Raw genomic sequence first — 18321 nt, 5'->3', positions numbered from 1 at the left:
TCTTAGTATAAGAAATAATTTGTCCCCTCAAGTAGGCTTTAAGTGTATCCCATATTTTAAAATTATTGTCAGTAGAAGAAAGATTATTTTCACAAAATATTTCTATCTGTCTCTTAATAAATTCACAAAAATCATTCTTTAGTAATGTAGCATTAAGGTGCTATCTATACATACTTGCTTTTCTATTATCGTAATAGTTAACATTAACGTGAGTGGTCTGAAAAAAGTCCTGCCAAATACTCTGTTTTTACCAGTCTACTTTGTAACTGAACAGACATTAAAAATAGGTCAATCCTTGTGTGTGAATCATGAACCCTTGAATGGAATGAATAGCCTCTTTCTAAGGGGTTGAACCTTAAATTTAAATAAACATAACATAACATAACAATTACATCACGTAAACAGGCCATTAGGCCCTTCTAGTCCGCACCGAACCAAACACCCCTTTCTAGTCCCACCTCCCTGCACAATGCCCATAACCCTCCATCTTCTTCTCATCCATATACCTGTCCAACCTTTTCTTAAATAATACAATTGACTCCGCCGCCACTATTTCTCCCGGAAGCTCATTCCACACGGCTACCACTCTCTGAGTAAAGAAGTTCCCCCTCATGTTACCTTTAAACCTCTGCCCCTTAATTCTTAACTCATGTCCTCTTGTTTTAATCTTTCCTCCTCTTAACGGAAATAGACTATCCACATCCATTCTGTCTATCCCTTTCATAATCTTAAATACTTCTATCAAATCCCCTCTCAACCTTCTACGCTCCAAAGAATAAAGACCCAATCTGTCCAATCTCTCCCCATACTCCAGATGCTTAAACCCAGGCAACATTCTGGTAAACCTTCTCTGCACTCTCTCCACTCTGTTTATATCCTTCCTATAATTAGGCGACCAGAACGGCACACAGAACTCCAAATTAGGCCGCACCAACGTCTTATACAATCTCAACATCACCTCCCAACTCCTATATTCCATGCAATGATTGATAAAGGCCAGCATACTAAAAGCCTTCTTCACCACCCTATTCACGTGAGTTTCTACCTTCAGGGAACGATGTACCGTTACTCCTAAATCTTTCTGCTCTTCTGTATTCATCAATGCTCTCCCATTTACCACGTATGTCCTATTCTGATTCTTCTTACCAAAATGAAGCACCTCACACTTATCAGCATTAAATTCCATCTGCCATTTTTCAGCCCACTTTTCTAAGCAGCCCAAATCCCTCTGCAATCCTTGAAAACCTTCTTTGTTATCCACTATTCCACCTATCTTAGTATCGTCTGCATATTTACTAATCCAATTCACTACCTCATCATCTAGATCATTAATGTATATAATGAACAATAATGGGCCCAATACAGATCCTTGAGGCACACCACTGGTCACCGACCTCCAACCTGACAGACAATTATCCACTACCACTCACTGGCCTCTCCCTTTCAGCCAATGTTCAATCCATTTGACAATCTCAAAATTTATACCTAAAGACTGCACCTTCCTAACTAACCTTCCATGTGGTACCTTATCGAAGGCCTTACTGAAGTCCATAGACAACATCCACTGCGCTACCCTCATCCACATTCCTAGTCACCTCTTCAAAAAATAATGTTGTTTTGGCAGTTTGCTCCCTTGTTTTTGTTCTCATTGATTTGTCCCATATTGAATCTAAACAAAAATTGAAATCTCCTCCAATCAATATATTTTGTCTTCCCCCTGCAGTTTTTTCAAAAGATATCCTTCATCTAGACATCATTGTCATAGTTTAGGGCGTAAATACTCATAAGCATCCATGATTCTGTATAAATTTTCCAATGTTCTATCACAAATGGCTTGATCAGTTAGCGTCTCTTCTAGTATTGATATATTTTTATTAATTAAAATTGTTATACCTCATGCTTTTGATCTAGATGAAAATGATATTACTTGCCTCACCCATCCTCTTTTTAATTTTGCGTGTTTCATTTTGGTTCGCTGTGTTTCTTGTAAAAAGGGTTAAGCTAATCCTAAACCTAATGTGCCCTTAAATTTTTTAGGTATGCCGAGACCTGTTTTCACTGACCCGTTAATTCCATTAACATTAAAGCTAATAATTTTTAATGTTGATCCGTATTCTTCTTTAAAACAATAATTTTTAACAACAAAATCTCATTGACTCTTTAAATAGTAAATAGTAAGAAAAACACACAGTGTCCTTTCCCTGACTTTTTTTAACAAACTTTACAGAAAATCTTCCACCTCATCCTTGGTCTTGAAAACTCGTCATTTCCCTTCTGCTACTTCGACCCTCAAAATCACGGGATATTAAATACTTCAAGTTTTTAGCATGTAATTGTCTCTTGAAATTCTTTTTTTTGTTTAATCAGCGTTAGGCTAAAGTCTTGAAAAAATAGTATCATTTCATGATCATCCTTGGATGGGCCTTTATTCTGTTTTGAGTAATCATATGGTGCTCCCAGAATTACTTCCCATTGTCCGTAGCTTAAAAGTCTCACCAAAACTGGTCTTGGTCTCTGGTCGCCTGCTCTTCTGGGACCAAATGTTTGGTGAGCTCTCTCAATATCCAATTTTTCTCCTAATTTGTCTTCTCGCAACACTTGTAGGATACATTTTTGAAAAAAGTTCACTGGGTCTCTTCCCTCGATTGCTTCCTTTAGTCTGATCATTTTGGACATTGTTCTGCTGACTGAAATTCTCCATATGATCAATTTTGTCAAGCAGTTCTTGTATATCCAATTCCCATTCTTTGGCTATTTTTTCAAAGCCTCAAATTTTTCATGCATTTTTGTCAATTCAACCTCTTTTCGACCCATTCTCTGCACCAAGTCTTCAACAATCTTTTATTTCGGTCATTTTTTCCTTTATGCCTCTCATCACCATTTAAACATTTATGAATTGGTTACTCAAATTCTCCATTTTTTTCCAGAATGATGCTTAGCTCTTGACTCCTCAGTTTTACCTGGTTCTGCCAGTCTTGTCACCATTTTTATACAGCTCCCTTTTGGACCTGAAGTTCCTGGTTGAATAGGAGCTTCTTCAGTCTTTGTTCTCAGTTGACTTGGCTTCTTTGGGCTAGCTTTATCTATTTTTGATGAATAAAATCTTGATTTTCAAGTTTTAACCATGTGTTTAGAATTCTTCACAGAGAGCTCAACTAAAACACATCTGTCTTGGTCCTTCGCATGGCCACACTCCCTCAATTTATGATTTTCTGTGCATTATCTGTGTGTGCGCATTATATGAGGGTACTATGTTTGCAGTAACAAGTACTTTAGGAACTGTCTGGTTCATTCATCGCTCACCCATTCTTCCATCCCTTTAGTCACTTCCTGACTGTCAGCTATTTTAATTCTTGTCTCCATTCCCACACAAACATGTCTTTCCTCAACTATATCTATAGCCAGAGTGAATGTGGCCATAAATCTGAAGAAGAGCATATGATATTCTGCCAAGGAAAACTAAAACCCAACTGCATGAAATTTGTATTTTCTAATTTCAGGTCACCCCAAGCCTGATCCAGTTCCACCATTACCATCTATACTTTGCCGATTTCAACACACACCACACCACACATTCACTCACTCTTTCTGTGCTTTATTTCTTCACTTACCCATTCCACCTCTCCCACTTTCATTTTTCTAATCTCCTATTATCTCTTGGCCCTTACCTTCTCTTTTTTTCTCCCCATCCCCTCTTTTCATGCTTGTTATGATCTCTTGGCCTCTAAAAAGATTCCTGGTTGTCTGTTCTCCTTGATCTGCTTAGTCCCTCTAGCTTCAAATTTTATGCACAACTTTACATGGACTTTTTTAACTGATTCTCAGCAAATGTCAATGTGTGATGGACACCCCTTTCAAATTTCCAGAAAACTGCATTTCATCCTGGGCAAAATCATCACTGCAGTGGATTTTGAGTGATTTTCATTTGTGTCATGCTGAAATCTAGAGCTGAGAGGAAACAAATAGCGAAGAAAAAACTATTGGGGAAAAAATAGGATTACTTCTGCAGTAAGTTGAAGATGATTATAGGTAAATCATCTGTATAAAATCCATCAAAGGCACTTGAAGCTGTGGCGCCAAACAGGCTAAATTCCTAGTTCATCGACTGTCTGTTGTTACTAGAAGCAGCTATGTTTTAAGACCATGAGTTCAAATTCACTCTTTAAGGAAACTTATAACATATAACATATAACAATTACAGCACGGAAACAGGCCATTAGGCCCTTCTAGTCCGCACCGAACCAAACACCCCTTTCTAGTCCCACCTCCCTGCACAATGCCCATAACCCTCCATCTTCTTCTCATCCATATACCTGTCCAACCTTTTCTTAAATAATACAATTGACTCCGCCGCCACTATTTCTCCCGGAAGATCATTCCACACAGCTACCACTCTCTGAGTAAAGAAGTTCCCCCTCATGTTACCTCTAAACCTCTGCCCCTTAATTCTTAACTCATGTCCTCTTGTTTTAAACTTTCCTCCTCTTAACGGAAATAGTCTATCCACATCCATTTTGTCTATCCCTTTCATAATCTTAAATACTTCTATCAAATCCCCTCTCAACCTTCTACGCTCCAAAGAATAAAGACCCAATCTGTCCAATCTCTCCCCATACTCCAGATGCTTAAACCCAGGCAACATTCTGGTAAACCTTCTCTGCACTCTCTCCACTCTGTTTATATCCTTCCTATAATTAGGCGACCAGAACTGCACACAGAACTCCAAATTAGGCCGCACCAACGTCTTATACAATCTCAACATCACCTCCCAACTCCTATATTCCATGCAATGATTGATAAAGGCCAGCATACTAAAAGCCTTCTTCACCACCCTATTCACGTGAGTTTCTACCTTCAGTGAACGATGTACCGTTACTCCTAAATCTTTCTGCTCTTCTGTATTCCTCAATACTCTCCCATTTACCACATATGTCCTATTCTGATTCTTCTTACCAAAATGAAGCACCTCACACTTATCAGCATTAAATTCCATCTGCCATTTTTCAGCCCACTTTTCTAAGCAGCCCAAATCCCTCTGCAATCCTTGAAAACCTTCTTCATTATCCACTATTCCACCTATCTTAGTATCGTCTGCATATTTACTAATCCAATTCACCACCCCATCATCTAGATCATTAATGTATATAACGAACAACAATGGGCCCAATACAGATCCTTGAGGCACACCACTGGTCACCGGCCTCCAACCTGACAGACAATTATCCACTACCACTCTCTGGCCTCTCCCTTTCAGCCAATGTTCAATCCATTTGACTATCTCAAAATTTATACCTAAAGACTGCACCTTCCTAACTAACCTTCCATGTGGCACCTTATCGAAGGCCTTACTGAAGTCCATATAGACAACATCCACTGCGCTACCCTCATCCACATTCCTAGTCACCTCTTCAAAAAATTCAATCAGATTGGTCAAACATGACCTTCCTCCCACAAATCCATGTTGAGTGCTCCTGATCAGACCCTGTCTATCCAGATGTTTATAAGTACTATCTCTAAGAATTTTCTCCATTAATTTACCTACCACAGACGTCAAACTTACAGGCCGATAGTTGCCAGGCTTCCTCCTTGAACCCTTTTTAAATAACGGAACCACATGCGCAATGCGCCAATCCTCCGGCACTATCCCCATATCTAATGACATTTGAAAAATTACCGCCAGAGCCTCTGCTATTTCCTCCTTCACTTCTCTCAATGTCCTGGGGAAGATCCCGTCTGGTCCCGGAGACTTATCCACCTTTATATTCTTCAAAAGCCTTAAAACTACACCTTTTGTAATCTCTATATTCCCCATATTTACCCAATTTGCTTTTTTTATCCCACATCTCCCAATATCCTTCTCCTTAGTGAATACCGAAGAAAAGAAACTGTTCAATATTTCCCCCATTTCTCTAGGTTCCACACACAGTTTTCCACTCTGATTTTCTAAGGGACCAATTTTGTCTCTAGCTTTCCTCTTACCATTAACATATTTGTAGAACTCTTTTGGATTAGTTTTCACCCTGCTTGCCATAGTTTTCTCGTACCTTCTTTTAGCTTTCCTAATTCCTCTCTTAAGATTCCTCTTACATTCAATGTATCTTTCAAACATCTCCTTAACTCCATGCTTCTTATATCTAATGTACGCCTCCCTTTTTCTTCGAACCAAGTTTCCAATATTCCTTGAAAACCACGGCTCTCTCAAACCTTTTGCCCCTCCTTTTAACCTAACAGGAACATAAAGCTTTTGCACTCTCAAAATCTGATCTTTAAAAGACTTCCATCTCTCTACTACATTCTGCCCATAAAACAAATTGTCCCAATGCACACCCTGCAAGTCCTTTCGCATCTCCTCAAATTTAGCTTTTCCCCAATCAAAAACCTCAATCCTTGGCCCTGATTTCTCTCTTTCCATAATGACATTGAAGCTGATGGCATTATGATCACTGGACCCGAAGTGCTCGCCAACACAAACCTCCGTCATTTGACCCATCCCATTTGCCAACAGTAGATCTAACACTGCTCCTTCTCTGGTCGGCACCTCTACATATTGTTGTAAAAAACTATCTTGCACACATTTCACAAACTCTAACCCATCCATTCCTTTCACAGAATGTGTTTCCCAATCTATATGTGGAAAATTAAAATCTCCCATAATTACAACCCTGTGCTTATCACAAATATCTACTATCTCCCTACAGATTTGCTCCTCTAGGTCTCGGTCCCCTCCGGGTGGTCTATAATACACCCCTACAAGTGTAACCTCTCCATTCCTACTCCTCAGTTCCACCCAAATAGCCTCCGTGGATGTGCCCTCTAATCTATCCTTCCTAGGCACCGCTGTAATATTTTCCCTGACAAGCAATGCAACCCCACCTCCTCTTGCCCCTCCGACTCTATCACACCTAAAACAACGAAACCCAGGGATATTCAGTTGCCAATCACATCCCTCCTGCAACCATGTCTCACTAATCGCTACCACATCATACTTCCAAGTATCAATCCACACCTTCAGCTCATCCACCTTTTTTACAATACTCCTGGCATTAAAATATATGAATTTCAGGGATTTCCCATTTTTTAATCCCTGTTTTCCCTCATCTTTAAGAACAACATTATTTACTTTTCCTGCCAATTGCCCTTCATCTTCTTCCAGAGCATTTCCCTTCTCTATCACCTGCCCATCCATATTCAAATACTTACTACAAACTTTCTTTGTTTGCATTCTAACCTTCTCCTTACTGCTCTGTACTATTTTGTTCCCTCCCCCCAACCATTCTAGTTTAAAGGATCCTGAGTAGCCCTAGCAAATACCTCTGCCAGGATTCTGGTCCCCCTGGGATTTAAGTGTAACCCGTCCTTACTGTACAGGTCACATCTCCCCCAAAAAAGGTCCCAGTTATCCAGAAACTTAAAACCCTGCCCCTTACTCCACCCCTTCAGCCACGTGTTAATCCTCCACCTCATTCTATTTCTATTCACACTGTCGCGTGGCACAGGGAGTAATCCAGAGATTACCCCATTTGCGGTCCTTCTTTTTAACTCCCTACCTAACTGCCTGTACTCACTTTTTATGACCTCTTCTCTAATTCTCCCTATGTCATTGGTACCTACATGTACCACGACCTCTGGCTCCTGTCCCTCCCACTTTAGGATATCTGGGACACGAGCAGCAACATCTCGGACCCTGGCACCAGGGAGGCAAACCACCATCCGGTTCTCCTTGCTGCGTCCGCAGAATCCCCTATCCGTCCTCTTAACTATGGAGTCTCCTACCACAATTGCCCTCCTCTTCCTTTCCCTCCCTTTCTGAGCTACAGGGGCCGACCTCGTGCCGGAGGCACAGCCACTGTCACTCCCCCCAACCTTGATGTCCCCCTCAACAGTGCTCAAAGAGGCATACTTATTGCTGAGGGTTACATTCACAGGGCTCGTCTCTGGCACCTTACTTTCTTTTGTCCCTCTCCTAACAGTAACCCACCTTTCATCCTCCCGTGGCCCTGGCGTGACCACCTGGCTGTAACTCCTGTCTATGACTACCTCTGTTTCCCTAACCAGCCTGAGGTCATCGAGCTGCAGCTCTAGTTCCCTAACACGGTCCCTGACAATCTGCAGCTCGACACACCTAGTGCAGATATGGACATCCGGGAGTCTGGAAGACTCCAGGACCTCCCACATCTGGCACTCCCGACAACACACAGCCTTAACACTCATCCCTTACCCCAATGAAGAAGTAATGAAGACTATTTTAGCTTTCTCTCCGCCTGCTTTCGCCGAAGCCTGATGAAACTTGATGAAAGGTTATCTGTTTACACAATTCTCTATCTTTATTTTATCTGTACAAAAAAATTGCAGCTGCTGTAACAGCAATGCTGCCATTAGTGTACACCCGGAAGAGCAGGGAGCGAGAGACAAAATCCTCTGCAAGGTCTGACTGCGCCGTTGTAATGCTGGTGGCCACAGACAGGCTTTAAATGGCCTGTTAAAGGGGTTGACGATTTTTTTTTTTTAAATCCTTAAACCACAGCTCTATTCCCAAGATGGTGACACCCATATTTGGCAGTGCACTATAAGGAGTTGCAGACACTGGGGGATCAGCAGATTGACACAGGGCACCACAAGTCAGAGAACACTACCCTGTACCCCACCCCCAACCCCATTGGCTGAGAAGGAGAAGCCTGGTAAATGGTTCTCAGGGATGGCAACACAGGCAGCAGACCGGTTGTGAGGGGCTATGAAGCTGGAGGACCCAAACTGGCTGCGTGCTGCTGGATCCTGGCTCATGGGAGCAAGGTATCATGTATTGGGTGCAAAGGGAAAGAAGGGTTCTTCGGCTCTGAAACATTCTAGATTATATTGGGGGTTCTGAACTGGGCACTCGGGTTCACCATTCAATCAGTAGGAGGCTGCAAAGACTGTGGGAACACTGGTTTTGAATCCATAGATACTCTGTGCCCCTGAAGGAACTCTATTTTGCATCTCTTTCTCTGATTGTTAGGACACTAGGTTATCCTACTGCACCTCTTGGTGTGCCTTTACTGCAACTAAACATTAACAAATTTTGTGAATTATTACACAGGAACAAAGGAATATTGAATCTGCACAAATTTTACCTCACATAATTGCTGTATATGTCATATATTGTTTTTTTGAACGAATAAATAAAGTTTTTAAAAAAAAAATTCTACCTCACATCATATATATTCTCATAGAGTATTCATTTGTGGTGCTTTTATTAAATAAAGGAAAGAAGACCTAATTCGAGTTATCGATGCAGAAATTGACCAAGAGAAACAAGCAGCAGAAAGAATCATTAAGGATATGGCAGAAGACAAACAAACGAAATACATGAAGATGAAAGAGATGAATGAGCATCTATTACAGGTGGGTAAGTAAAAATTGGGATGATGGCCAAAAGGATCAAATGCCAAAAAAATGAGTGATTTTTTTTTTACCAAGTTGCATTCTATCACTGGACATGTGCAAGATATTTATTCTGATTACATTTGCGTACATGTCTCCCAAAAAAAAAATCCCTCTATCCCTCTGGATCAAAATCTGTCAATCTCAGACTTGAATAAGTTGATAACTCCTCCTCCACTGCTTCTGCAGAATGGTTGTTCATGCTAATCACCATAATTATCAAGGTACAACCTATTTGCCTGCATTGGTTTCACATTCCCCTATCATTTGCTCATTCAAGTACCTATCCTATAAAATACCTGCCTCCATCATCATCACTGGCAGTGCATTACGAGATATTAACTGCTCTTTGTTAAACCTATTAAACCTCTCCTCTCTCGCCTTGCAGCTTGCCGCCCTCTCACCTCATAAGTTCCTCCCCCCACCTCAAATTTTCCCCCTCTTGTCTTGGAAGTTCCCGTGCCTCACCTGAAAATCTCCCTGCTATTATTCTACGAAAATTTACTTAATGCCAGCTCTTTTTTTTTTCATTTACAAGTTTAAAGCAGATTATATTTATGTAAACCTGTGTGGCCTAACCTGCCTATCAACCCTGTATGTTTTTGGAGGGTGGGATGGATCCAGAGCACCTGGGAAAACAGGAAGGTCCAAACTCCTTACAGATAGCGCTAGATTTGAACTTGGGTTACTCCTAATTTTTCCTCACTTAGGTTATTGTGTTCAGTTCTGGTTGCCTCATTAAGGATAAGCTGTGGAATCTTTAGAAAAGTTGCAGAGATTTACCAGAATACTACCTGGATTAGAGAATATTTCTTGAGGAAAGGTTGAACGAGCTTAGGTCTTTCTCTTTGCAGCAATGGGGGATGAGTAGCAACTTAATAGAGATGTATAATAGAATGGATAGCCACTACCGTTTTCCCAGGGCAACAATGGTCAATACCAAAGTACAGCCATTTAAGATGAGTGGAAGAAAGATTGAGGGAGATGTTAAAGGTAGTTTTTTTTTTGCACAGAGTGGTGTGCACCTGGCATACATTGCTGAAAATGTTGGTTAAGGTTGATGTAACAGGGACATTTAATGTGGAGAAGATGCAGCCATTGGGAATGATCTTTCAGGAATCAGTAGATTCTGGTATGGTCCTGGAGGACTGGAAGATCACAAATGTCACCCCATTATTTAAGGAGGAAGCAGAAAGGAAATTATGGATTGATTAGCCTGATGTTTGTGGTTGGGAAGATGTTGGAGTCGATTGTCAAGGATGAAGTTACAGAGTACTTGGAGGAACATGACAGGATAGGCCAAAACCAGCATGGTTTTCTTATGGGAAAATGTTGCTTGACAAACATTTTGGAATTCTTTGACATAGTAACAAGCAGGCTAGATGAAGGATATGCAGTGGATGTTGTTTATTTAAATTTTCAGAAGGCCTTTGACAAGGTGCCATACATGAGGGTCCTTAACAAAATAAGAGCCCATGGTATAACAGAAAACATACTAGTGTGGCAGAGCATTGGCTGATTGACAGGAAGCAGAGAGTCAGAATACAGGGATATTCTGGTTGACTGCCAGTTGCTAGTCATGTTCCACAGGAGTCAGTGATGGGGGCCACTTTTTTTGTTGTTGTTGTATATTAATGATTTAGATTATGGAAGGAATGGCTTTGACCAAATTTGCAGATGATATGAAGGTAAATAGAGGAGCAGATAGTGTTGAGGAAACAGGGTTGCAGAAGGACTTGGATAGATGAGGAGAACAGACAGAGAAGTGGCAAAGGAAATACAATGTCAGAAAATGTACAGTAATGCACTTTGGTAGATAAAAAACAGGCAGACTATTTTCCCAAATGGTGAGAAAATTGAAAATAACTAGATGCAAAGGGTCCTGGGAGATCTCGTGCAGGATAGCCTGAAGGTAAACTCGGCGGGTTGAGTCACTGGTGAAGAAAGCAACTGGAATGCTGGCATTCATTTCACGAGGAATAGAATATAGGAGCAAGACTATGATGTTGAGGCTTTATAAAGCACTGGTGAAATATCACGGAGAATTGTGAGCAGTTTTGAGCTCTTAATTTAAGAAGAATGAACCGTTCAGAGAAGGTTCACAAGGATGATTCTGAGAATTAAAGGGTTATCACATGAGAAGTGTTTGATAGCTCTTGGCCTGCACTCATTGGATTTTAAGAGAATGAGGGGGAATCTCACTGAAACATTTCAAATGTTGAAAGACACGAACATAGTAGATGTAGAAAGGTTGTTTTCCATGAAGGGCAAGCTGAGGACAAGGGGGAACATCTTAAGGTTTGAAGGGTGTCCACTTAGAACAGAGATATGGAGGAATTTCTTTAGCCAGAGGGTGGTAAATTTGTGGAATTTGTTGTCACAGGTGTTGTGGAGGCCATGACATTGGTTGTATTTAAGGCAGATATTGCTAGGTTCTTAATTAGCCAGGACATCTTGGGTCATGGGGGAGAAGGCCAGCCAGTGGGGCTGAGTGGGAAAATGGATTAAGAATGATTTAATGGTGGGGCAGGCTTGATGGGCTGAATAGCCTATTTCTGCTCCTATGTGTTATAGTTTGATGGTTAATCCCTGCTGCCCTTCTGAATTTAGAGAATTTAGAGAAGCTAGGGAACTCATGGAAATAAATAGTGATGTATTAAAGAATCTCCACATTATAAAATAAGTGGTGCTACAAGATTTTAAATACCTGATCAAGTGCATCCATTGACACAGTGGGAGGGCAAGGAAGATATTGCAGGAGCCCTATCAGATATTTGGATTATCACTGGGCTTGGATGAGGTGCTGGAAGACTGGTGAGTAGGTATTGTTATACCTTTAAAAATAAAAGGCTGCAAGGACAACCTAGGGAACCTCATGCTGGTGACTTCAGTCTTGGTTCAGTTTCTGGAGGGAATTCTGAAGCACAGGATCTGCATTCTGAAAGGCAAGGATGGATTATGGAAAGTAGGCATTCATTAAGAAATTGCATAAATTTGATTGGGTTTTTTGTAAATTGAAAAAGATTGATGAGCACAAAGCAGTAGATACTACATTGAGTGAAACATGAAAGACTGCAGATGCTGTGATTGTACTAAAATCAAAGAAATGCTGGAGGAACTTAGCACTGGATCAAGATATATAACCATTGTCTCGGGTCTGAACTCTTCAAAGCATGAGTGAAAAGCAGGCACATGCCTGAATTAAAAAGCTGGAGAGAAGGGAAGAATGGGCAGATGGAGGAGTTCAGACCAACAGACAAAAGATGTTGATTGGATAGGGCACAGAAGAGAGGAAAAGTGAGAATTGACTTGGGGGGTGGATTATTTTTAGCTCTGTGGAAATGAGGTGGGGGAAAGGAGACAAATGGAAAAGGAAAGAGAGAAAGAGAAACCAGGAAAGAGGAAAGGGGACAGAGAAAGATGGGAGGGTGGTAACAGAAACTAACACAGTAAAAGCATAGCATTATTCAATGCTGTTACAGCACCAGTGAACGGGGTTTGAATCCGGGATTGTCTGAAAGGAGTTTGTACGTGCTCTGTGTGACTTTTTTCTCCCACTGGATACTCCGGTTTCCTCCCATTCTTCAAAATGTACCGGGGTTCTCGGTTAATTGAGTGTAATTGGGCAGCATGGGTTCCTGGGCCAAAAGGGCCTGTTACCATGCTGTATATCTAAATTTAAATTTAAAACCTATGTACCTATGTTAATGCCATCTAGTTGGAGGGTATCCAGAAGGTGCTGTTCCTCCAATTTGCAGGTGGTCTCAGTCTGGCAATGCATAAGCCTGTGGACTAGGGTGGTCAGACGTCTGGTTTTAGGCTGGACTATCTGGCTTTTGAGGACTCTGTCCTCTGTTCAGCACTACTTCGAGCCAGACGTTAATTTGTCTTTCTTTGGGGATGTAGCCCCTACACCCATAAATGGAGGACAAATTAAGAGGCAGAAAGGGCAAGGAAGCTGTCAAATGCAGCATCTTGGAGACCATAAACCATGTGTGACCATGATTCTTCTTGTGTGCATGCACAATGGATTTGAGTACCGGGGCCAGCGGGCACATGCTCAATGGGTTATTTTACAGGGGCTGGTTGGCACGTGTGCAGTGGGCCCGCATACAGGGGATTCGGGAATGTTTAGTGCAGAGCGCAGGCACGTAGTTCTGATGTGATCTTTGGCAGTACTGCTTCAGTCGACGACAAGTGGTGTTTGGAGTAGTGGCATGTGGTGGGCTTTGATCTTTAAAGGAGGGTGAGTGAGGCTCCATATATTTTGTTGACTGTTACATAAACTTGCATTGTGTTAATGCAGTGGAAATATGGAATGTTGGAGACAGTGGTTGACTTTTTTGTTCTTTATTTATACTGTATGAATGCAGGTATTTTATGTAATGTGCAGAATGATAAATCATTGAATCAGAAAAATGGCTCCAGCAGATAATTGCTGAATCATGTTGAAATAGCTTGGTGTTTGCTGGATTTGTATAGATAGGCAAAAAAGTTAATACAAAAAAACTAATGTGATCATCTGTTTGCATTTGTTTTTGCAATATGGTTTAAATTTTATTAAAAAAAATAATTTCTTTTGAAATACACTGTATATACAATACAACTTCGATTATTCTGATTATCTGAAATCTTCAGTTATCTAAAAATTTTTCAGAGCCAAACTGATGTCACAGGTTGAAAAAAATTTTGGAAAAACCTCTGAGTAGAATTTTAAATTTTTGGTATTGGATTTATCTCATTTTGTTCAGGTTTTTTTTTGGTGATAATTAAAAATTATTTCATGCTTAAAAAAACCATCCCTTGCTGTTTGTTGTCATTTAAAAACTGTTACAAGTGATTTGCTGTTGCCACCGGGCTGTTTTTAAAAAAAATGACCAGTTATCTGAAAATATAATTTATCCAAAATAGGCCCGGTCCTGACCATTTTGGGTAATCAGAGTTGTACTATATGTGGTAACCTATGACAATGTCCTCAGGGCAGGTGCCATGGGGGAGGGGCATTTGCAGGTATTGCCCCCAAAATTAGATATTGTGCCCCCCCCCCCATGCATAGCACCACTGTCAGCAGCGCATGATAAAAGCGTGCCCCTCCCCCCAGCTGAGAGTGTCTTTGGATGTCAGTTTATGCTCCCCCACCTGCAGTTACCCTAATGTCCCCCCACCCCCCCATTAGACTTGTTCTGATGCCAACCCTGCAGGTCCTCATTTTAGGAAATTTTGAAATGGCCACAAGGAAATTGTCTACATCTCCCTTAGCAGGGTGATTTATATTAATATATTTTTTAATGGAAAATTTTAATATGTATATTAATGGGAAAAAACAAAAATAAAATATAAAAAAAACTTTAGCAAGGCCTTTAATGAGGTCCTGCATTGTTTGCTATCCGGAAGGTCAGGTTGCATGGAATGCAGGGGGAGCTGACCAATAGGATACAGAATTGGTTTTGGGAGGCGTCGGAGGGTGGTTGTGGAAGTTTGTTATTCAGAATACAATTCTGAGGAAGGGTGGTAAAGGAAGCCACAGTTGTAATGAATTCCTGTAAGAATTTTAAAGGGAGAAGCAGATTTTATTGGTGCAACAAGTCAGATAAATTTACAGGCAAGTTGATAATGCACCTTCTTTAGATGACTAAATTGAGTGGTGTCATGTGCAAATGTAATTGAAAATGCAGCATTATTTCCATTTATGTGCATCCATGTTTTAGTTATATTGTTTGTTTTGGTTAGAAGAGTACCAAAGTGTTTCTTGGCTCCTGATTACTACACTCTGAAGGGATGTCTGGTTGGCCTGCACAGGATAGATTTTCAATAATGTTTTCCTGTTTCCTTTGTTACAGCTTTTTCCTGTTTAGCTGGTTGTAAGCCTGCTGTTATCTTTGTGCTTTAACAGTGCCAGGCCATGATCACCAACAAAAAAGACAATGTACCAGAACAAAAAAGTATATTGAACTTTTGTAAAATGCTAGTTCAGTCACAACTGTAGTATTATGTCCAGTTCTGGCCTACACATTTAATATTTATCAAAGTTTTTGAGGATTGAGAGACTTGGGTTATAGGAATACACAGAACCTAAGGTTGATCTCCATGGGGAAAAAAGAGGCTTTGAGGAGATTTAAGTATTGGCAAAGAAATGGACGCAAGAGTAGATGTCAGTGGTGCAGTCAGATATGGAAGGAAAACAGGAGGCAAACAGAGAAGGATATAAAAGAGGAGATGGAATTGCAATCTTGATTAAGGAATCCATTTTTTATGATCGGAAAGGAGGATTCTCAAAGGTTCTTCAAAAGAGGCCAGATGGGCCAAAAAGTGGGGGATCTCTTTGGGGTATACTACAGTCCTGATGGTGAGCATGAAATAGAAGTAGGAATGTAAACATGTAACAGAGAAGTCTAAGAATAATAACATTTATAGTAGCAGGGATTTTAACTTGCCAATATTAACTGGAATCTCTTTACTGTGAAACGGGTAGATGGGAAGAAATTGTTAAAGTACATCCAAGAGAACATTTTGAGTCGATTTGCAGTATGATAAATATAGACCTAAATTGAATAATATAGATGTAATCGAGTGTCATAACATCTGAAAAAAATTGATTGGGAGCAGCAACTGTGCAGGTAGATTTGGATGAACATTATCCAAAAAGAATGAAAGATTAGAACAATAAGGTCAAGGAGATTTGGATCTGAAGAGATTTCTTATTCAAGGGCTGCAAAAATAAGGCATGTAATTAAGGATCTATGCTCTTTACAAAAAGGCCATCCCAAACTCCCAATTTCATGCCATTTTATCTCCCATTCCCATTCTCTCAAGGATTTTCCACCCTTAGCCTTCTTCACTGTTTGAGTGAGACCAAATACAAACTGGAACACCTAGTATTCCACCTGAGCAGTCTGCAGCCCAATGTGATGAATATTGAATTTTCCATTCTGACTTGGGAATGAATGGGAAACAAGAAAGTGGCAGACAAATTAGATCCATACTGTGTATTGGTTTTCATGGTAGAAAATAATACAAACATCCCAATGAATTCTGATGGGTTAGTTTCAAATATTACTGAGTTAAAAACTCAAGATGGTAGTGTTGCTGCAGCTCTTGTAACAGCAAAACTGCAGCTAGCTGGGAAGATTGGGGGAGCAGAGAAATACCTTTCAGCGTGCCTTCATAGGGTCCTACTGCCCAGCCATCCAAAACCTGTATAGGTTTAAGCTGCCTGTGGAAGGTTTGGTGGGGGGGGGGAAAACAACTTTTTTTTAAACACTAAAGAAACACCAGCCCAGATGGAGATAAAGTGGGCTCTGGTGAGCAGTGGATTAGTACAGGGCACCAGAATAGAAGAATACTCCTACCACCCACCGCACCCCTCAACCCCAGCTGAGATGAAAAAACCTGGGAGAAGACTCAACACAGTAGGGGACCACACTGCCTCATACCAGGCTGCTGCTGCTGCTGGAGACTGGATTTTGGGAACCAGATATCAGGACCAGGATTTGTGGGAGTGTTGAGGGAAGCAGGACTCCCAAAGGACCTCAAGTTCTTTGGCTTCTAAATTGCATCAGGTGTTCAGTATCTGGGTTCAAGGAGGGTTACTTGGATACCACGAGCTGAGCTTTACATTCCAGGATCTGCAGTCTTATGGATCTCAAGTACTATAATTTGTCTATTTGAATAAAAAATTGGATTAAGGATCTTATTTTGACACAGGAAATTTTGAAATAACATTAATATTTCTGCCCAGTGTTTTGCTTGGTGCTTATTGTTTAAAGAAGTTATTGTAAAAGGGTAGTGCTGTCAAGGTCTTGCGCTCTAACTTCTACCTTGCTGCGGCCAGACGACAACTCTCAAACACTTCCTACTTATCCTTCCACAAGACCCCACCACAGCACATAAAGCCACTGTCTCCATCACCACCTTCAACCTCATCACTTCTGGTTATTTTCCTCCCACAGCCTCTAATCTCATTATTTCCCATCCTTGGTTCTAACTTTTATCTAAGATACATAAACCCTATCATCCAGGCAGACCCATTCTTTCTGCTTGCTCTTGCCCCTCTGACCTAGTTTTATCTTACCTTGACTATCTTCTCTCCTTGGTCCAATCCTCCCCCACCTACATCTGCATACCTCACATGCCCTCCATGTCTTCAATAAATTCAAATTCCCTCAACTGGACTGCCTGATTTTTACTATAGACATTCAATCCCTTTTCACCTCCATTTCCCCCCCCCCCCACCCCCATACAGAAGGTATCAAAGCACTTTTCTTTTTTGCAAGAGATCCAACCAGTCATCCTCCACTACCACCTTCCTCTGCCTGACAGAGCTTGTTCTCACTTAATAACTTCCCCTTTGACTTATTTCACTTCCTTCAAATCAAAGGTGTACCCATGTGTCCCAGCTATGCTTACCTGTTTGTGGACTTTGTGGAGCAATCTATGCTGCAAGCCTACACAGGCAAGATCCCCAACTCTTCCTCTTCCGGAGCTGCCTCAAGCACCTGTGATGAGCTTGTCAATTCCATTCACTTTGTTGCCAACTTCCACCCCGATCTCAAATTCACCTGGTCCATCTCTGACAATACTCTCCCCTTTCTTGATCTCTGTCTCCATCTTTGGAGACAAGCTTTCCACTGACATATTTTACAAACCCACTAACTTCTACAACTACACTTCCTCATACCCAGTCCTCTGCAAGAATTCTATTCCTTTCTTAAAAGTTTTCTACTCTGCTGCATCTGTTCCCAAGATGAGATCTTCCAGTCCAGAGGATCTGAAATAGCAACTGTGATAACTATTTTGAAAAAGGACCACTTGACAACTTGAAGCTAAAAAAAACCCCAGATTTATCTGGGACAGCAAAACCATATATACACACATGCACACACAGGCTTGTTTTCTTCTTCT

At 40.9% G+C, this 18321-nt stretch overlaps 1 protein-coding gene across 1 annotated transcript in view; it reads left to right on the top strand.

Moving 5' to 3' along the window:
- ift74 (intraflagellar transport 74) overlaps window positions 1-18321 on the top strand; it is a 125743-nt gene that overhangs the window by 35542 nt on the left and 71880 nt on the right. The window contains exon 8 of the mRNA XM_069924691.1: window positions 9243-9381. Within this exon, the coding sequence (XP_069780792.1) occupies window positions 9243-9381 (139 nt within the window). The remainder of the gene's footprint in view (window positions 1-9242; window positions 9382-18321) is intronic.

This window comes from Narcine bancroftii, chromosome 1, assembly GCF_036971445.1.
Source record: "Narcine bancroftii isolate sNarBan1 chromosome 1, sNarBan1.hap1, whole genome shotgun sequence".
Lineage (NCBI taxonomy): Eukaryota > Metazoa > Chordata > Chondrichthyes > Torpediniformes > Narcinidae > Narcine > Narcine bancroftii.
The sequence above is the reverse complement of the archived record's forward strand: the minus strand, read 5'-3'. Positions and strand labels throughout refer to the sequence as shown.